Source organism: Prunus persica, chromosome G2, assembly GCF_000346465.2.
Source record: "Prunus persica cultivar Lovell chromosome G2, Prunus_persica_NCBIv2, whole genome shotgun sequence".
Taxonomy (NCBI): Eukaryota; Viridiplantae; Streptophyta; class Magnoliopsida; order Rosales; family Rosaceae; genus Prunus; species Prunus persica.
The window spans coordinates 15,395,035-15,417,346 of NC_034010.1; the positions used below are offsets into that span (position 1 = coordinate 15,395,035).

The following is a 22,312-nucleotide window of genomic DNA, read 5'->3' on the forward strand; positions in this document are numbered from 1 at the left end:
ACCTTGTTCGTATGCATTTTATGTTCATGAAAACTCCTTCCTTTTTTTTTTTCTTCACAAAACTATTTAGGGGTGCTTTGGCAAATTTCTTAGATGAGAGGTTGAATCATCCTTTTCCAGGGTGACTCACATGCCTCATCTATATTGAGGTAGCTGATCGTAGTCTTCATAGCTAGACATTGGTTGACGTATAGTTGAAAAATTAGTGATTCACTGTTTCTTGGGCAAAATGAATATAGGCAGGCATAATTTCACTGTGTTTGAACTGCTGTCAGCATTTGTAAACTGCATCTCATCTTGAAATGTGCTCTTCTCAACTTTAGAAAACTTCTGTCTAACTAAAACTGATATAATTGAAGTTATTTTGCACAATGGGGATTGATATAATGGATATATGTTGCAGTATGCTTATTTCCTAATCTCTTCTTTTCTTGGTTGCTTGCTCTCTCCTCAGTACTCAATACATTAATTCTTGTTGATGCAGGTCTTTCCCTTCTTCAATATCCCGGGGTGATGCACTTTAGGGAGCCATAACCTACATAAATGAGATTTTCCAATCAAGTACATGCATGACTACACTAATTTAACAACATCAATTTATGCAATTGCATATTGTAAACTGAGAGTTGCACATATGCGCTATCAAATGTGGTTCAATTTTATTTTTCATTAATTCAATGTGGTTCAATCATTCGACCATTTAGTAATTCTTTTTGTTGAAAGTTTTTAAATCCATATTTGTATCAACAATAATATGTTTGATATTATTGATTTTTTTTTTTTGTTAATTAAAAATATATAGTAACAATTGGTGATAATCAACAAAGTTCAATTTTCTTTCCATTAGTTCATGATGTCATCCCTTGACCAAATTACCCAACGAATGTCATGATTTACTCAATGAACGAGTCCCTCAGCGTTCATTGGGTAAATTATGTCGTTCGTTGGATAAATCACGTAACAAACACCTTGACAAAAAATAAATCACTTAACGAACGAAATAATTTACCTGGTAAACGAAAAAGGGCTCGTTTGTTAGGTAAACAATATTGTTCGTTGAGTAAATTACTCAATGAACGTCTCATTCAACGTTCGTTTAGGTAACATTGACGTTCGATGGGTTATAGGCATTTGGACTCGTTACTAAGAAAACAAAATAATTTACACAACGAACGCTAAGGGGCTCGTTCATTGGGTAAATTATGTCGTTCGTAGGGTAAATTGCATAACAAATGGAATAATTTACCTGGTAAATGATAAAGGGTTTCTTTCGTTGGGTAAATAATGTAATTCGTTGAGTAACGAACGACTCCCTCAACGTTCGCTGGGTAAAAATTGATGTTCGGTGGGTAACGGGCATTTAGACTTGTTACCAAGCGAACATAATAATTTACACAAGGAACACTAAGGGGATCGTTCATTGGGTAAATTACATAACGAACGAAATAATTTACCAAATAAACGATAAAAGACTCGTTCGTTGGGTAAATAATTTCATTCATTGAGTAAATTATTCATTGAACGCACATATACATTAGTTATATGGTTCGTAATTACAATGTTAAATCCTACATTAATTAATTCAATGTGGTTAACATTTGAGCATTTTGATATGTAGGTCTTTATTTAAGGTAATAGTAGATGAGCAATGTGTTTTCAATTAGTATTGAAATAAAAATAATAAATGACTATACGATCACGCATGATCAAATAAATTCTAGTATAGGTATTCCAATTAAGATTGCAAACTCAAAATAATCAAAAAGATATAAAGCTTGAAATCGCATCAATACAAATAACAATACAAATAAAACCAAGCCATAACAATACAAATAAAACTCTTACAAAAGAGAGATGAAAAGCTCCCATCAAGGAGGGGTGAAAACTACACAAAGAACCCAAAGAGTCTCTGTATAATATGAGTGCATTTTTACTCACCACCTTAACCTTAGGTGTACCCTTACCACCTCTTTCAAAAGTTGACACATATTCATGGGTTTAACTATAGTTAATTTATTATTTTTTATTTATTTAATAGCATTATTATAAGAGAAAAACAATACTTTAATAAGATTTTTCCTTGGGCGGAGTAGTTGTCAAAGTTGGAGACCCCAACATCTGTGGCGCCATTGGTTGCGGTAATTTCATTCTGACAAATATTGGTTGCAGTAATTTCATCTGTGGTGTGGGATCGCCTCTTTTGGCCTCACCTCTCTCAGTATTATTCTTGGACTTGCTAGTTGTACTAGAAGTAACACAGCTTTTGGAACCCGTTGCTGGGTTCGAGATGCTGTTGTTTTCCTACTGTTCACTTTAGCATCCTCAGATGCTTTCTTGTTATCACCAATTTTAGGCTTTAGGATTAGGAAGCCTGTAGACATATATTCACCTTGGTTACAATGGCAGACCCACGATTTTTTTACAGGGGTGGGCTAAATGTTTTTTGGCATTGAAGCTTGTGAATTGAGATTCATATTAAAGCACAAGACATAAAGCCAATTGCCAATGAGTTATTTGAGTAGTTGTTAATTAATTTTAAAAAGTGGAAAGTTTGCTAGGTTAATTAGGGTAACTTAGGAAAAATCTTATCAAAGTATTGTTTCTCTCTCATAATAATGTTATCAAATAAATAAAAAATAAAAAATTAACTATAGTTAAACCCATAAACATGTGTCAACTTTTGAAAGAGGTGGTGATGATACACCTAAGGTTAAGGTGGTGAGCAAAAATACATATCCCACACCCAAATAATTTACTTAATTTCCTAATTTTTAAAACAAGGGACAACCCTATCCTTAGAGTTTTCTAGTAATTTAGAGTTGACTTTTTGATCGTAGATGGCTTGGAATCGCATCAACACAACAGAAACTATGAGTCCTTTGAATTAAGTAGCAAAGTCCTCTCTGGTGGCCCCCACTCGAGACCCAATGAGGTCTTCTCTTTGAGTCTGAACAATCTGAATAAATTGTCAAATTATTAGGTCTAAAGAGGTGGCCTCCACGGTGAGAGGACCTCCTTATTTCAAAGCTTGCGATCAATCGAAGCACTTTGCCCCAGCTGCCAGCACAAGTAACCGCGTTGAAAAAGTGGGAAAGATTGTTACCGTTCTTTTCTTCTTCCAACTATCGCTAAAGGCTTGTCGCACACGGCATATGCGTCGGATTGACAAAATCCATGCCTAATCTCAACATTATTTGCTATACTATTCATTTTGCATGGCTCAACTCTCATAGAAAACCTTGAGGAATATATAGCATGAAATAAAAAGAAGACATATTATGAGAACAAACTGCTACGTAAGGAAACACAATTGGAACTGTAAAATATAAAGTACAATCTATCCTCTGGAAACTAGTTCCTCATAAGTCTTAGTGTGTTTGGTTAGTCTTCGGTTGTCTACAAGTCTTATTTGCTAAAATATGAAAACTATGAGAGAATATTTATTTGTGAGAATTTTCTGTGTATTTTTCTCCTTGGAGGAGGTCATATTTATAATACAACGAAACCTGAATGGACAAGTAAATAATAAATTCCTAAATCTATTTACAGTAAGAAATCATGAATTAAAGTAAATCAATTACAATTCTAATAGGAATTCTTGGTATGTAAAGAAAGTAAGTCAATATCCACAAGTCACGCCAACACTCCCCCTCACGTTGGTGCATAGATGTCGCCAATGCCCAACTGATCCAGTGAATTGTGGAATACTTTATTGGAAATCGTCTTTGTCAAAATATCCGCTAATTGATCCTCGGATTTCACAAAAGGAAACTGAAACACTTTAGCCTCAAGCTTCTGTTTGATGAAGTGTCGATCCATCTCAACATGTTTAGTACAATCATGCTGAACCAGATTCTGTGCAATGGCTATAGCAGCTTTGTTGTCACAAAAGAGATTCATTGTGGATGTAGGTGTATACCCAAGTTCAGTAAGCAACTTTCTTAACCAAAGAAGTTCACAAATCCCTTTAGTCATGCCTCTGAACTCGGCTTCTACATTGGATAAAGCTACTACATTCTGTTTCTTACTCCTCCATGTCACCAAATTACCTCCCATAAATGTGAAGTAACCCGATGTGGATTTTCTATCTGTTACATTAACCTGCCCAATCTGCATCTGAATAACCATCAATATTTAGATGATCATGCTTTGAGAACATAAGTCCTTTTCCAGGTGCAGACTTCAAATATCTAAGTATCTGCAGAGTTGCATTCATGTGGTCTTCACTTGGAGAGTGCATAAATTGACTGACAACGTTCACCACATAAGCAATGTCTGGTCGAGTATGTGACAAACAGATCAATCTTCCCACTAACCTTTGGTATCTTTCTTTGTTAGTTGGAACTTGATCCGGATATTCTCCAGGATGATGATTCTGAATAATAGGAGTGTCCGCATGTTTATAATCTAGCATTCCTGTGTCTGTCAACAAGTCCAAGACATATTTCCTTTGAGAGAGAAATATGCCTTGCTGCGATCGAGCCACCTCAATTCCCAAGAAATACTTGAGTCCACCTAGATCCTTCATCTCAAACTCCGTAGCCAGATAGTCTTGTAGCTGTGATATGTCCTATTTATCATTCCCAGTAATAATCATATCATCAGCATAGATTATTAATGCTGTTACCTTCCCTTTTCGATGTTTCAAGAACAGAGTATGATCTGAGTTGCATTGTTTGAAACCATTTTTCTTTATTATCATGGTGAACCGTCCAAACATGCACGTGATGATTGTTTCAATCCATACAATGCTTTTCGTAACCTGCAAACTGTTCCAGTCTTATATCCAAGAGGAATGTCCATGTACACCTCCTCCGTGAGTTCGCCATGTAGAAAAGCATTCTTTACATCAAACTGGTGTAGTGGCCAATCCAAATTAGCTGCAAGGGACAATAAGACTCTGACGGTGTTTAACTTTGCAACTGGAGCAAAGGTTTCTTCATAGTCTATACAATAGGTCTGTGTGTACCTTTTTGCCACAAGCCTTGCCTTGTATCACTCGATAGATCCATATGCATTGTGTTTTATAGTAAACACCTATCTACATCCGATAGTCTTTTTTTCTCGTGGTATAGTCTCCAATGTCCAAGTCTGATTTTTCTCAAGAGCTTTCATCTCCTGTTTTATAGCTTGGACCCACTTAGGATCTTTCAATGCTTCAAAGACCTTGGTTGGAATATGGATAGCAGACAACTGATGAACAAAAGCCTTGAGTGGTTCAGACAGCTTCTCAGTGGATACATGATTTGCAATTGGATACTTCGATGTCTTGCCAATATCAGGTGAATAACAGTTTGGTGGCTTCCCACGATTTTGCCTGAAAGGTAATTGATATCCAATAGTTTTATCATCTAAATGCACAAGTCTAGTAGGAGTAGTTACCTTAAGGATATGCTCAGGAGATTGTTCTGTTGGTACTGTTGAGTTAGAGGGGGGTCTTCATCTTGTTGTTCTGTATTGTCTGTAGGTGTGAGACTCGGATCAGAAATATCTTCCCATGGATCAGGTGGGTCAGGCAATTGATCGCAATGAATGGGCGATTGGTCGCTTTTCCACAGAGAGTAATCTCATGCTCCAGACTCGGGATGATCAATCATTTCTGTACAAAGGAGAATTTTTTTGTTTTCCAAGTTGCTCCAATTCTGCTCTTCACTTTATATCTCCCCCTGAAGCGTAGAATTGGATGATGGGTCATGGAAGAACAGCTCAGATTCCAGAAATGTCACATCTAAAGTGACATAGGCTCGTTGGGTAGGAGGGTGATAACAGCAGTATCCTTTCTGATGAGTGACATAACCCACAAAAACACAACGAAGCACACAGGGATCAAGTTTGCTACGTTAATTTTTGTGGAGATGAACGAAAGCCACACATCCAAAGATTCGGGGTGTGAGTACCAAAACAGAGGGTAGAGGTCTGTGTTGCGCAAGCACCGGTAAAGGAGTTTTAAAGGTCAATACACAAGAAGGCATGCAGTTGATCAGGTGAACTATGTGACAATAGCATCATTCCAGTGATGGCGAGGAACATGAGCGCCAATCAGAAGTGCTCAGGCTGTTTCAAGAAGATATCGATTCTTTCATTCAGCAACACCATTTTGTTGCGGTGTCTGAGGACAAGTTGTCTCATGGATAATTCCATGTTGTTGGAAGTAAGTCTGAAAGTCATGATTGACAAATTCTTCACCATTGTCTAAGCGAAGAATCTGGATTTGAGCATTAAACTGAGTTTTCATCTGTTTGTGGAAGGACTGAAAACGGGAAAACACTTCGTTTTTATTCTTCAGCAAATAAAGCCATGTCATCTGTGAACAATCATCGATGAATGTGACAAACCATCGAACACCAGAAGAAGCAGTGATAGGTGAAGGTCCCCAGACATTAGAGTGAATTAACGTAAATGGAGTAGTACACTTGTTCGTACTCAACGGGTAGGGCATACAGTGACTCTTGTGAGGTCGGAGTCCTTGAAACCTGAGAATAAATTTGGTATAAGATGCTTCATATAACTAAAAGACGGATGTCCCAATTGACGGTGCCACAACCAGATTTGCTTTTGTTTGCTATCAAAGAGATGTGCCACACTGTTAGCCATGCCGAGACTGAAGTCATTGACATACTATAGCCCCCCTCTCTTAGTACCACGACTAAGAATCTCCTTAGAGTGAATATCTTGAAGCAAACAAAAACTCGGGTAAATGAGTACACAACAATTCAATTGTTCAGTAAGCTGACTTGCTGACAACAATTTATTGAATAAAGATGGAACAAGTAAAGTATTAGACAGTGAGAGAGAGGATGAGAGTGCAACAGTGCCAGCCCCTGTCACAGGATAAGTAACTCCATTGACATTTGCAATACAAGTTCGTCGAGGTTGTGTAATATTCAGAAAATCATCAGGATCAAACGTCATATGAGCAGTTGCACCGGAATCGATTATCTAACTCCTATAATTAGTCTTATCGGAACTATGAAATCCATCACCAGTACCATTACTGGTCGTATTGCATTGTCCTTGATCTTTAAGAGTAGCCCACCAATCGGGGTAGCCATGCAATTTAAAACAAATCTCAAGAGTGTGTCTCGGATCACCTCAATATGCGCAATCTAATCCATGTGTCGGGGTCGTGAGTCGAGAAGTCATAATCTGTGCAGCAGAAGATGCATAGGATACAGTTTAGTAGGAACTCGAATCTGGATCTGAGCCTGAGTCGGGACTGGAGTCGGAGTCGAAGTCGGGATCGGGGTCTGAATTAGAGACAAATTCGTGGTCGGGGTCGGGGTCATCATCGGAGTAGGGGTCGGGGTCATCGACAGAGTCGGGGTCGGGGTTGTCGTCGTCATAGTCGGGGTCGGGGTCGGGGTCGTCAAAATTGAATCTTGATTCCGGATCGGGTTTGGGGTCATCAAAATAGGATCCTGATTCAGGATTAGATTCGGGGCCAACATCTGCATCTGTAGGAGCTGAGCCATCTGGGCACTCAACTCAGCTATGTTTGCTTGAGAATGAGAGAAGGAGTCGGTGGTGCTACCTCCATGAGGGTTGAAAAAATTAACCCCCATAGTGGCGGCGGGGGTTTGAAACTAGAGTCAGCAATTCCAAGATCGCTGCTCTGATACCATGCTAAAATATGAAAACTATGAGAGAATATTTGTTTGTGGGAATTTTCTGTGTATTCTTCTCCTTGTATGAGGTCATATTTATAATACAACGAAACCTGAATGGGCAAGTAAATAATAAATTCATAAATCTATTTACAGTAGGAAATTAGAAATTAAAGTAAATCAATTACAATTATAATAAGAATTCTTGGTGTGTAAGGAAAGTAAGTCAATATCCACAAGTCACGCCAACAAGAAATTGTTATCAAGGATAATTATAGATTCCATCGGTTTGTAGATGGAATCTATAATTACAAAACGATCATCCATGGCTGAAACACAGTTAACAAACGAGTGAATTTACAAAACGATCATCCATGACTGCCAAGAGATGCACACAAACAGCTCTTTGTATTTATAAAAAATAAAAAATAAAAAAATAAAAAATAAAGAAAGGGTATTTTGGCATTTAAAAAAAATTAAATGTGGGTATTTTTGACATTTTAAAAGTTTCATTAAAGGAAGCCAAGTGCTTCCCTTGTTTTTGTCCTGCTGCGCTTTTAGGAAGAAGCACCTCTCAAGTGCTTCTTCCAAAACCACTCCAAGTGCTTTTGGATCTTACCCAAAGCACTTTTGCAATTTTTGCCAAACACTATTTTTAAAAGACAGAAGCGCTTTCATCCATTTAAAAGTGCTTTTTGCTGTTCCAAAAACACTCCCAAACAAGCCCTTAATAACTCAAATGGCATTCGAATGGAACCTTGCCGAAAGTTTAATTTCAAAGAAGATTATTGCATTGTCCTCCTGTCAAATTAAGATCGTTTCACTCAATTCTTTGCATGCATAAAAATATAATTGGAGTGACTTGGATAGCCAAATGTGTCGGTTTTGCCAGTGTAAAGAACAATATGTAGAGGAAGTTTGTATTTGTTGCTTGTTTTGCTTTCATAAGCCTGCGGACCTGTGTTGCATTAATCTTTATACCCATTTTTGTATTCAGTTGATTTGGTATTCATGATTTTTCAAAGCCACAACCTGTCGTTTTTGTTGCTTGCAAAAGCTAGCATGAGGAAATCATATCCGAAAAAGAAGACATAACTATAAGAAGAAACTGTGACTTATTACATTGGGAACACAAAAGAAAAGAAAGAAAAAAAGAAAAGCAAACAAAAAATGTAAAACAAAAACTACAATAATATATGACTAGCCTCTAAGCCTTCTTTTCATCGTGTTGATGCGCATTATTATCATCACATATAACCTATCTTGTATATTGTCGATGAATTGAAAATATATGTATCTCCATGTCTTGTTAACAACTAAAGAACCACATACTCCCCAAAATCCTACTATGAATCCCAACGCAGTGAAAATATAAAACCATAGAAGTTGATGAGGCTCATTGTCCAAGTCTTCGTTGTTTGTGTCATCTTCATCAATGCCCTTATTTGATCCACACTTATTTGGAAGTGGGGCACCACAAAGTTTTGGATTCCCCTCAAAGGCAGAAGTGTTGAAAGTTTGGATCTGAGTGCTTGTTGGAATTGGTCCTCCAAGATTATTGTATGAGACATTAAATTTTTTCAAGAAAGTAAGGCTCGCCATTGACAATGGAATTCTTCCAGACAAATGATTCATGGAGAGATCCAAAACCTCTAAATTTTGTAGGTTAGATATTTGGTCTGGAATGACGCCGGAGAAGTTGTTGGAGTAAAGAGCCAACTGACGGAGAAGGTGCAATTGTCCGATCTCAGTAGGTATATCACCAACAATGTTATTGTTAGATAAGTCTATCATTGTTGGAAAAAGAGAGAATTTATACGGTTGAAAATTTCGATTTGTAGTTAAGCTGCTGTAGACAGGCAATTCAAATTCATATTGGTCTACTTGAGATGCAATAGGTTCATAAACCAACCTTGGTAGTCTACAGAGTTGCTTTGGAAATTCACCTGAAATTCGGTTATATGACAAGTTGATAAAAAACAGTCTAGGAAGATTCCCCAACCAACTTGGAATTGGCCCGGTGATTTGATTAAAAGCTAGAATCAAGATCTCTAAATTCTTGAGCTTTGATAACCACACAGGTATTTCACCAGTGAGGTTAGTACCAGCCATATTCAATGCCCGAAGATTTTGGAATCCATCAAAATCAACCATGTCATCATCAAATGGCATTCCCTCACCTACAAAGGAACCAACAAGCGAGAGTGTCTGAAGACTTTTGCAACTCATCAATATCTTCATTGTGCCTGTGAGGTTGGTGAATCGGTTGGAACCAAGGGTGAGGAAGGACAAGGATTTCAATGAAAGAATCTCAATTTGTATTTGTCCCTCTATATGATTTCCAGTCAATGCAATGGCTTTTAGGTACCTACATGAGTAAAGGCTTACTGGAAACATACCAGTAAAGTTATTGTACCTTAGGTCAAGTTTTGTAAGTTGACTAAATCTGGAGAAATTAAGCATGGAGATATCTCCTTCAAAGTTGTTGATTCCCAAACATAGTTCTACAAGGTTTGTGCAATTCATCAAAGATGTGGGAATAGTTCCTTCTAAATTGTTGAAATCAACAGTCAAAAACTTCAACTTGGAGAGCTTCCCCAAATTTAGAGGAAGCTTGCCGCTCAATTGATTAAGGTTGAGGTCAAGGATTTTAAGGTTGGTGAGGTTGACAATTTTATCACTAATGGCTCCACGTAGTGAATTGATAGGTAATGCAATTTCTTTAAGTTTGGTAGCATTATAGATATCTTCTGGAAGTAACCCTGAAAGGTTATTGTGACCAGCACGAAAAACCTGCAGTTCAGAACACTCCCCTAGCCCAAGAGCAAGGTTGCCACTGAATTGATTGGAAGAAAAGTCCAATAGCCTAACAAAGGGTGAATAATGGAGACAAATAGAGGATGGGACATACCCTGTGAAGGTATTGTTGCTGACATTGAAACTAATCAAGTTGCTTGCTTGTTGGAAGAATGAAGATGGAATTGCACCAAAGAAGTGATTGCTCGACAAATCGACTTTCCGAATTTTGCTGGATGGTAGAGAAAGTGGTAGCTCCCCATAAAGATGGTTATAGCTCAAATCAAGGATCTTGAGACGATTCAAAGACAACAAGAATTGAGTCTCAAGTGAACCATATAGTGAGTTGTGGGAAAGGTTCAAGTGGGTGAGATGTGTGAAATTTCTAAGTGAAGAGGGAGAGATACCTCCTTTGAGCCCTTTGGAAGGTAAGAGCAAATGGGTGACCCAACCATCTTGATCACAAGTGATGCCCTTCCAGTGACAACAATCAAGGGATGTCCAATTTAAAGGAGGAGAAGAGAGAGTGGAGGCAAAGGACAGGAGGGAGCAGCGTTCAATTTGGTTGCAGGCATGAGTATTTAGAGATATAAAATAAGAGAATAAGAGGAAGAGAAAGAAGCCATGAGCCATTAAGTTACAAGGCTGCACTTAACGTTGCTTTGTGTATGTGTCGTTGCTCACAGGTTTGTGTATATATATATCCTTTGGAAGCCTTTATCATAAGGAAGTTTTCTAGGTTACTTGTTAGAGTAAGGAAGTTTGCCGCCGCCCCTGTGAATAAATCAAATACAGCTGGCAGAAGTATTATCATCACATATATATATAAGAGCAACGATGCTTCGACATGTTATGTAAGAGCATCCACAATCATACTCTCTATTTTAATTAAAATTTAACTAAAAATATATATAAGCTATTTTAAAAGCTCTTTATAAAATTTAGTTAACATTAATTAAAAGTATAAAATAATCATAAAATAAAATAATATTAAATTATAAGAAACCACTAGGAGTCTTTTTCCTCTCCTTAGATTTAGGAGCTCTTAGAGATCTCCCTATTTAAAGAGGTTGATAAAGATTTTCTTAAAATTTATCTAAAAAAATTGTTTAAGTAGCTTATTATAAATGCTCTAAATCGCCAAACAGACGTCCGCATGAAGCAACTGGGAGACCACCTGAAATTGAGAAGTCAGCAAACAACAACCGCATGAAGCAAATTATTCATATTCAAAGAGAAGATCTCATTGGGTCTTAAGTGGGGGCTACCAGAGAGGACTTTGCTACTTAATTCAAAGGACTCAGTTTATGTTTTGTTGATAATTTTTCTTGGAAATTTGGAACGTTACATTGCTAGTCAAGCCTGATCTCAACATTTCATTGGCGTGACGTCCTATATTCACAAGTCACAAGTCACTTCCTATATTCTCAACATTGTTATAAAATTAGAGGGAGAAAATGTAGAGAGAAGTGATATGCTAAAGACAAAGTTTCACTATGTTTATTCATCTCTTAATCTTTGGTAGAATCACCTATTTATAGGCTTACAAGATAGGAGATTGAATACCATCATTTACAATATACCTATAGGTTACAAGCACTAATTACAAATACTTAGTGCATAGGTTACATAAAATCCAACGGTGGAATATTAAGAGGTATGGTGGTCATCCACCAACTCATGCATTTACAACACTCCCCCTTGGATGTCCACCATACAATGACATTGTTTCCTCATTAAAAACCTTGCTTGGAAAACCCAGTGGGACAAAACCAAAGCGAAGGGAAAAAGAGTGAAACTTTCTTCTGAATCATTGATATGGTGTTGGATGAGCTTATATTGCCTCGTTAAAACCTTGCTAGGAAAAACCCAGTGGGACAAAAACCTAGTCGAAGGGAAAAAGAGTACAACGCACATCTGCCTTGAATGTAGTAGAATTGGGATGCTCCCCCTGATTGATATCTCCCCCTGATTAATATCTCTCCTTCTCTGATTTGAGCAATACAAGCAACATTGTCTTCATACATGATCATCTATCACACTATTCAACCTGCTTTTTACTTTTCAAATGATTGAAATCTTTAGGAGTATCAACAACTAATTTAGTAGTTAGAATATGTTACAACAATATCAAATTTGAATTCAAAATACTCAAACTCTTAGTGTTAACTCTTAATTAAGAATATTGTGGTACTTTATATCCTTCAAGAGGTTGCTTCATCCGATATATCTCAAATATTTCATGAGCTTTGAGGATTTCCATGTACCATATAGTCTTAATAAATATGCATTTAACACATACTATAAGTTTTGCGTTAAAGTAACAACCGCACTTATAGAAATGTGGATGCATTTACGATGAGATTGGAGACTAAAACCACATGTCTCTCCCAGGAAACCTTATGTCATATTAGTGATCTTATTTCACTTCACAAACACCAATTCGTAACCTTCATACTGAACATTTGTAATTTGGTGTTTGAGTTATAGGTTCAATATCCAACTCTTCTTATTTAGTGATAAATGGAATTGCCTATTTCCATTTTTGGCCAATCACTTAACTTGTCGACATTCATGAAACGTGATTTAATATAATCATAGCCCTTGATGATTATAGTAGCTACTAATAAACCAAATGTATCATCAATTTGTGATCCCACAATTCTCATGTGCATGCGCATGCATAATTTATAAGCATCTCATTACTTTAGGGTACCAATGCCTCTTCAGGGGCTTATGTTGTCACTTATGGGACAAACATCTCTTTTACAATGAATTATTTAGAATATGTGGATCATAACCTCCTATAGAGCGTTATTTTTTATAGGGCTTGAATTTTTCAAATAATCTCCATTTCTGAGGAGTTAAGTCTTTAGAACCTATATTTCTGACATGCTTCAGGCATGCATTATATATATAGTCACCATGTTAATGGATTGTGATACGAGAATATCAATCCATGTTAGCATATGTACAACTTATATATGCATTATCTTGATGAGACAAAAGCGGATTGATTCAACACTATTTCACGACGTTCTTTAGGAATTGTCATTTCTCCCCCTAACGGCGGGAAAATTGTCTCAAAATGTAGGAAAATAAACTCACAGTCGTTATCAAATATGTGACCATTTTAGTAGGCACATTCAGTAAAACTGGTGAAGTGATCCATAATTAGATGTTGTATAGGCTCACAAATATCCCCTTGAATTATTTCAGGAAAGATGGCTCAAAGTCAATTTTTGACTGAGATGATCTTATGACAGCTTTTATTTGTGAGCGTTCTTTGTAATGATATTGTTGGACAAGACAATAATTTGAGTCTTTAAACGATGTCCTTACAAATTTATAAAAATCTTATGCATCATTGTGGGACATGGATTGCCAAGATAGTCATGTCACAACATAAAAGTTATTCGGTCAATGAACTTCTAGTTCATGACATCATAATCTTCAACTATAATAGTTGTGTAATATTGGGGCCTCAAGAACTTTTGGTTCATAACATCATAAACTTCCTACCCACAAAAGAAAGTAGGAAGTTTCTCCAATAGACGCCTCTGGCTATCAATATTCGGGCGGTAATACAAAACATTACCATTGTAAAACGAAATTAATTAATAACCTAACATAAATAAAATATAATATAATAAAATAAGTAAAGTGGTATAAACAAGGAATAAAATAAATCAATTAAAGATTATGAAATTCCAAGATAATCCAATATTAATGTGGATTCAATATGTAGATAAAACTACAAGTTTAAGAATTGGATTTCCAACCAATTCAGGTTCATATAGGCACAAATAAGTAATGAACTTCAAGTTCATATATAGTATTAAGATCCATGAAAAACTATGAACTTCAGGTTCATATCAATATATATTCGAAACTTCAGGTACGAATACGTAGATCTAAATAAATTGAATTAATAGTTGTGCTTTGAACTTCATACTCAAATCGATGTATATGCACTCGAAACTTCTGGTTCAAGTTCTTGACATATGTAGGCCTCATGGAATTCTGATTTTGATTAATACAAAATCGAGGAGTTTTATGTCCTTATGTGCTCTTTAAATTCGCGGAACTTCACGCCCTCAATTATTTGGAATCAAAGAACTTCAGGTTCTGATTCAATCAAAAGGACTCTATATCCTAATCTAGTTATATGATGAGGATCACGGAACTTCGGGCCCCTGATCTTTTGTATAATTCAAACTCATCATAATAATTAAGATCATACTTAAAATTAAATAAACAAACAAATAAAAACAAAAACATGGCATTATATTCATGTGTAATAAGAATAAGAATTTTTTTTCTTAAACAAGCATGATGAAGTCTGATGGTGAGTACAAAGAAACTCTATACCATGTGATGACTCTAGCTCATATAAGAAGAAAGAAAATTCAGAGAAAGAAAACATACCAAGAGCAATGTCGTGCTGATAACGTGTTATAAAACTAGAGGGAGAAAATGTAGAGAGAAGTGATATGCTAAAGACAAAGTTTCACCATGTTTATTCATCTCTTAATCTTTGGTAGAACCACCTATTTATAGGCTTACTAGATAGGAGATTGAATACCATCATTTACAATATACCTATAGATTACAAGCACTAATTACAAATACTTAGTGCATAGGTTACATAAAATCCAACGGTGGAATATTAAGAGGTATGGTGGTCATCCACCAACTCATGCATTTACAACAAACATTTCATTGTTGATTTTTAGTACAACAATGGCGAAAATTCGGTGGTACAGGTGCAGTCACTGATCCAAAGGACAAAATTGCATCTTAAAAATCAAGAGTTGAACAATTTCTCATTGCAGTCACCTGATGACTTGTTCAACAATTTCTTATTGAACATCACATGATGTTGATGTGTAACCCTTAAGCTGAACGCCTTGGAGCCAAAGTCACAAAGTCTCTTCTAATTTCATTTTATAAGTTTTATTTTTTTCTAATGTAATTTGAGCCATTGGATCATAGTCCAAGTGGTCTCTTATCTTGCCTAGGATCTAAGTGTCAGATTATGACAAGTGGGATCATCTCATAGGATGATAGGATCAAAGGCAAGGATTTAATTCCCTTGTAAATCAGTTAGAGAAGTAGCTCACTTCTCTCACTCATACCAATATACATAAATAGTGGAATATGATGAACAGCAATCTGAAGCTTTTCTATTTTTCTAAGAGCAACATTCTCTTCCTCATACTCTCTCTGTGATCTCTTCCTTCTTCCCAAAACATCCAAAATGCTGAAAACATTGATTTCTAACATGGCCTCAGAGCCAGGTTCGATTGCTTGAGCTGGGCGTGAATCTGTGAACAGGGAGTTGGAATTGGTCTGAGCTCATTCATCGTTTGTAGCTGAGATTTCTTGAATCCAATGTCTAATATGGTAGGATCGGGCATTACTGAGCTTCGTACACCAGTTTTCAATGGAGAAAACTATGAGTTCTGGAGCATTCAGATGAAAACAATACTGAAATCTCATGGATTGTGGGATCTGGTTAAACATGGCTTCGATGCTTCAGATCCAAAGAAGGAGAAGGAGATTGAAGAGGCTAAGGTTGCTGAGAAGTCTACGATGGCTGAGCTTCTAATGAAGGATGCTTGTGCACTTGGATTGATCTAAAATGCTGTCTCAGATCAGCTTTTCCCCAGAACTGTGAACGAGGAAACCTCAAAGGGTGCTTGGGATATTCTGAAGCTAGAATTCAGAGGAGATAAATAGGTACGAAATGTAAAATTGCAAGGATTGCGTAGAGAATTTGAATATACTCGCATGAAAGACAGTGAATCCCTATCTGTATATCTTGCTAGATTGTTTGATATATTGAATCACATGAAGAGTTATGGTGAGGAACTATCTAGGGAGAGAGTTGTGCAGAAATTACTATTTAGTTTGTCAAAATCATATGATTCCATCTGCTCTGTGATTGAACATTCTAAGGATCTTGAGACTCTTGAAATTCAAGAGGTGGTTGCTTCTCTGAAGATCTTTGAGCTCAGATTGGATCGACACAATGAGAACTCTACAGAAAGGGCTTTTACTAGTCTGAATATTGAAGAAAAAAAATCCTAAGAGTGGAGCTTCTTCTGGAGATCAAAAACCTCAGAAGAATTGGAAATCTAATGATGGGAATAAAACAGCTTGTAAACACTGTGAGAAATTGCATTTTGGCAAATGTTGGTTTGAAGGAAAGCCTAAATGCAAAGGGTGTGGGAAATTTGGACATATGCTCAGAGAGTGTCATGGAAATAAAAATGTACATAAATTGAACTATGCAAATCAAGTTGAAGAAACTGGAATCTTGTTCTATGCATGCAATGCTGTGACAAATGTGAAGGAAAATCACACTTGGTGAATTGACAGTGGTTGTAGTAACCACATGACAGGTGATGAGAGTCTGTTAGTCAATTTTCAAACAAATTTGACTTCTAAAGTAAAGATGGGTACTGGAGAAATAGTTCCAGTTGCAGGAAAAGGGACTCTTGTGATAAAAATCAAGTTGGGTAAGAAGCACATTCAGGAAGTAATGCTTATACCTGGTCTGGAAGAAAATCTTCTTAGTGTTGGGCAAATGATGGAGCATGGGTACTATCTTGTGTTTGGAGAGAATATGGTGAATGTTTATGATGATCAATCACTGAGAAATCTGATTGTGAGGGTTCAAATGACCAATAACAGATGCTTTCCACTTACAATGATGCATGCAAGTGATTTGGCCTTAAAGGCAAGTGTTACACACTGCTTGCAGACATGGCATAAGAGATTGGGGCACTTAACAAAAAAAGCATAAAACTGCTTGAGAATTAAGGCATGGTTCATGGCTTACCTCATTTGGAACAGATTTCAGTAGTATGTGAAGGCTGCATGCTAGGAAAGCAACACAGAGATTCTTTCCCTTTGGAGTCCACTTGGAGAGCTACAAGTCCCTTGGAATTGGTTCACACAGATATCTATGGACCAATGAAGACTGAATCCATCTCTGGAAATAGGTATTTCTTACTATTTACAGACGATTGCACTAGAATTTCATGGGTATATTTCATCAGAAACAAGTCAAGTGCACTCGAATGTTTTAAAAAGTTCAAGGGTATGACTGAGCTGCAAAGTGGATATAAGATAAAATGTTTGAGGTGTGACAGGGGTGGAGAATTTTTATCCAGTGAATTTAACAAGTTTTGTGATGAATTTGGAATTCAAAGGCAGCTAACTATAGCATACTCTCCTCAGCAAAATGGAGTTGCTGAGAGAAAGAACAGGACAGTAGTGGAAATGGCAAAATCTATGCTGCATGAGAAGGGCATTTCTTATGACTTTTGGGCAGAAGCTGTAAATACTGCAATCTATCTACTAAATAGATGTCCTACCAAGTCGCTCAAGAAGATAACACCATTTGAAGCTTATACTAGCAGAAAACTAGGAATTGCACACTTAAAGATTTTTGGATCTCTTTGTCATGTACTCATCCCTTCAGCATTAAGGCATAAACTTGAAGAAAATAGCCACAAGTGTATCTTTGTGGGTTATGGACTCTGTGAAAAGGGGTACAGACTATTTGATCCAAGTACTAGAAAGATTATTTTGTCCAGAGATGTGCAGTTTGATGAGAATGGTTCATGGAAGTGGGAGAATGCAAGTGCAGGAGAAATGACAGTCCCTGTGCCTACTGAGAATCAAAATGAACCAAGTCAAAGCTTGGATACACCTCAAATGGATGAAGGTATCACACTACAAAATGAACCAAGTCAAAGCTTGGATACACCTCAGATGGATGAAGGTATCACCCTGCAAGATGAAGGAATAAGTGACAGTTCTCAAGCCATTGACATACACCAAAGAAATGGAAAAGTGTTAATGAAATCATGGCTTAGTGTAATATGTGCATAATGGAACCTAAGAATTTTGAAGAGGCTGATCTAGATGAGTCATGGAGAAAGGCAATGGAAGCTGAGTTGGAAATGATAGAGAAGAATAACACTTGGCAGCTTGTTGAGAGACTATTTAATAAACCTGTCATTGGTGTCAAGTGGGTCTATAAGACCAAACTTAATCTAGATGGTACTGTGCAGAAACATAAGGCTCGATTGGTGGCTAAGGGCTACTCACAAAAGCCTGGAATCGATTACAATGAAACCTTTGCCCCCAGTGGCAAGGTTAGACACCATTAGAACCTTGATTGCTCTTGCTGCACAGAAGAGATGGAACTTGTATCAGTTGGATGTTAAGTCTGCGTTTCTCAATGGAGTATTGAAAGAAGAAGTGTATGTTGAACAACTACAAGGTTTTGTGAAAGAAAATGAAGAAATAATGGTGTACAAACTACACAAGGCACTGTATGGATTGAAACAAGCACCAAGGGCTTGGTATGATGAAATTGATGCATATTTCAACAATGTTGGTTTCAAGAAAAGTTCAAGTGAAGCCACTTTGTATGTTAAAACAAGTGAGAATTCAAGTATGATCATTGTCTCCCTATATGTAGATGATATTGTATACACTGGTAATAGTCCACAAATGCTTGAAGAATTTAGAAAAGACATGATGAAGCACTATGAGATAACAGATTTGGGATTGTTACACCATTTTCTTGGAATGGGAATACTACAAACTGAGAAGAGTATTTTTATACACCAAAAGAAGTATGCACAGAAGTTGATTAAGAAGTTTGGATAAAAAGATTGCAAAGCAGTGGCTACTCTACTTGCAATGAATGAGAGATTGAGCAAGATTGATGGAAGTGAAACTGCAAATGAAGGAGAATACAGACAGATTGTGGGCAGCTTGCTCTATTTGACAGCAACTAGACCTGATGTGATGTTTGCAGCAAGTCTCTTGGCAAGGTTCATGCATAATCCTACCAAGAAACACTTGGGGACAGCAAAGAGAGTGTTGAGATACATTCAAGGAACACTTGATTTTGGAATTGAGTTTATAAAAGGGAAGACAACTACCTTAATAGGGTATTGTGACAGTGACTGGGCAGGCAGTGAAGATGATAGAAGAAGTACTTCAGGATATGCATTCACACTAGGATCTGGTATGTTTTCATGGGCATCGATTAAGCAAAACACAGTGGCACTATCCACTGCAGAAGCAGAATATGTCAGTGCTGCTAAAGCTACTTCCCAAGCAAAATGGCTGAGGTTTGTACTTGAGAATTTTGGAGAAGAACAAGTTGAAGGAACTCAAATCATGTGTGATAACACATTAGCCATAGCAATGGCAAAGAATCTCGTTCACCACCAGAAAACCAGACATATCAGTCGAAAGTTTCACTTCATTAGAGAAGCTATTCAAGCAAAGAAGATTGAACTTATCTACTGCAAAACAGAAGATCAGATTGCAGATATATTAACCAAGGCCCTATCTAAGGAGCGATTTGTGTATCTAAGAGACCTACTTGGTGTGCAATCAGCTAAAGGGTTAGAAGGGAGTGTTGATGTGTAACCCTTAAGCTGAATGCCTTGGAGCCAAAGTCACAAAGTCTCTTCTAATTTCATTTTATAAGTTTTTTTTTTTTCTGATGTAATTTTAGCCATTGGATCATAGTCCAAGTGGTCTCTTATCTTTCCTAGGATCTAAGTGTCAGATTATGACAAGTGGGATCATCTCATTGGATGATAGGATCAAAGGCTAGGTGTTGTGTTCCTTCCAAGTGCCAATATATGGTTAGTATAATGGTACAAGTAAGGGTGTCGAACCACAGGGACCGATTGGACCTCTATAAATTACTAGTTTCGAAAGAACCCTAACTAAACATGAAAGTGACAATTTGAAAGTAGTTTTTGTGTTGTAAATGAAAAATAATTTCAAATGCAAAAAGAATGTAGTAGTGAATAATATATTGATGTAGAAAGAATAGGGAAAAGACCAGGGATTTCGAATTCACCATTGCAAAACTAATTCCATGTTTATAAAATTAAATCGTACTCAACTACCAACCTGTTTCCAGAGTTCGTTTTACATATATATGATCAGCCATATGATGTGTGGTTTTGATCAAATTCTCCTAATCTACAACCTAGTTGGGATGTTCAACTTTGGTTCCAAGTTAAGAGTCATTAGCATGCAAGAAAACGTTAAAGAACCAAAGAAAATACACAGCATGATGTTTGCATAGCATTCTCTTCATTCATTCACATGTCTAACAAGATTAAGCATGATGTTTACTATAACCTTGTCTAGATAATCTGTAGGCGACTCTAATGGTGATCAAACATTAAAATTGACAAACAAATTGAACAATAGATTCAGTGAATGAAACAAGAAACAGATTGATGAACTGAATACTTTAACTTAGAAACATGGATCAATGTTGCAAGGCTACATCGAAATCCCTAGCTATGAATTTAGTTACACATCATGTTCAAAGAGATTAAAACAAAAATAAACAACATGAGTGAAAATAAATTCATGAGAGGAAACCCTTGAACCAATTCTGATGTTGAACTTCTCTAAGAACCACCTCTTGCGCTGAGTCCTGATGGTGGAAATATATGGACGGCTAGGGTTTTAGTGTGCATGAAAGGCGAGAATAACCAAGAAGTCAGATCTAGGGTTGTGAAATTCGTCCAAAATAAATAGGGGTTTTAAAAGTGGCTAAAAGGCAAGTTTTTATGGGGTAAACAAGGCTGCAAGATGTTCCAAAGATATCCTAACGAATCAACCTTTATTTTGCACGTTTTTGCCTTATTTGGCACCTCCAAATCAAGCTAAAAATCTCCATTGCTTTCCCATTCCGCTCTTAGTCTTCAAACAAGCCAGGTTCGCTTGCATTCTTTATTTGGACTTCTAAACAGGTCACGAAACTTGTTTCCATGTTTGAATAAGGGTCAGCTCCAAAAATGGCATGTTTTCATTTCTTTTGCCTTCAACTTGATCCTAAAGTATATGCAACTGCATACTAACACAAAATAGGATAAAACGCAACAAGTTTAACTCAAAAACATCACAAATATACTAGAAATTGATGGTATAAATGTATAAATATATGAGTTATCACTAGGATTTAATTCCCTTGTAAATCAGTTAGAGAAGTAGCTCAGTTCTCTCTCTCATACCAATATACATAAATAGTGGAATATGATGAACAACAATCTGAAGCTTTTCTATTTTTCTAAGAGCAACATTCTCTTCCTCATACTCTCTCTGTGATCTCTTCCTTCTTCCGAAAACATCCAAAATGCTGAAAACATTGATTTCTAACACATAAGTCATATGTGACTGAGAGAAAGAAAAAGAGATCCAGACTCATGCGCAGGAGGTCTTCCACGAGAAAACCCAATACGCTGCCAAGACTTCATCGCCAACTGTCTGCAGCCAATCCCAAGCAAGGTCCTCCAACTGTTGGCGTGAGTCCTATTTTAGATAGGAAATTAATATAAAGATTCTTGTAAATATTGTATTACTTGTTCTATTAGGATTAGCTTTTATCTTTTCCTTGGGTAAAAAGACATTGTACACTATATGTACACCTCCTTTGAGAGAAGAATAATATATCAGAAATTCACCATATATCCTTATATTTGACTTGGTATCAGAGCCAGGTTATATTTGCCTTAGAATAGCATACCTCCCTTACTGCTACAGATTTTTTCCTTTTTGCCTATTATTTTGTTTTAATTCTTGCCGTGTTATTTGGCTCCATAGGGGATATGTAGGATTTGTTTAATGAAGATGGCCAATCCAATGAGGTACCACAAATTACCTCAGGGGGTTCTGGTCAGCCTCTGTCAATTGTCAATGTTCATCATGATTCTTCCGCTGCTCCTACAATTGTCAAATTGGATGGAACAAATTATTCAGTATGGTCCCAACTGCTTGAGTTACATGTTGCTGGGAAGGGAAAATATGGGTATCTGACAGGCGCTTCTGCTGCACCAGCTCTGGCAGAC

The 22,312-nt window shown here is 36.8% G+C and overlaps 1 protein-coding gene across 2 annotated transcripts; it reads right to left on the reverse strand.

The window, feature by feature from the left end:
- Positions 8,701-11,045, reverse strand: LOC18787386 (tyrosine-sulfated glycopeptide receptor 1). Of its 2 annotated transcripts, XM_020556511.1 has the most exons (2): positions 10,808-10,955; positions 8,701-10,691 (listed from the first exon to the last, which is right to left on the reverse strand). In XM_020556511.1, exons 1-2 carry the CDS (start codon positions 10,853-10,855, stop codon positions 8,805-8,807), a joined length of 1,935 nt encoding a protein of 644 aa, XP_020412100.1. In that variant the 5' UTR covers positions 10,856-10,955; the 3' UTR covers positions 8,701-8,804. The 2 variants fall into 2 exon arrangements, with proteins under 2 accessions (XP_020412100.1, XP_020412099.1); XM_020556510.1 differs by having other exon boundaries at positions 8,701-11,045.

What these genes read in the sequence shown, in the direction of transcription:
- LOC18787386 (XM_020556510.1), bottom strand. Translation starts at nt 11,033, where the DNA reads ATGGCTCATGGCTTCTTTCTCTTCCTCTTATTCTCTTATTTTATATCT.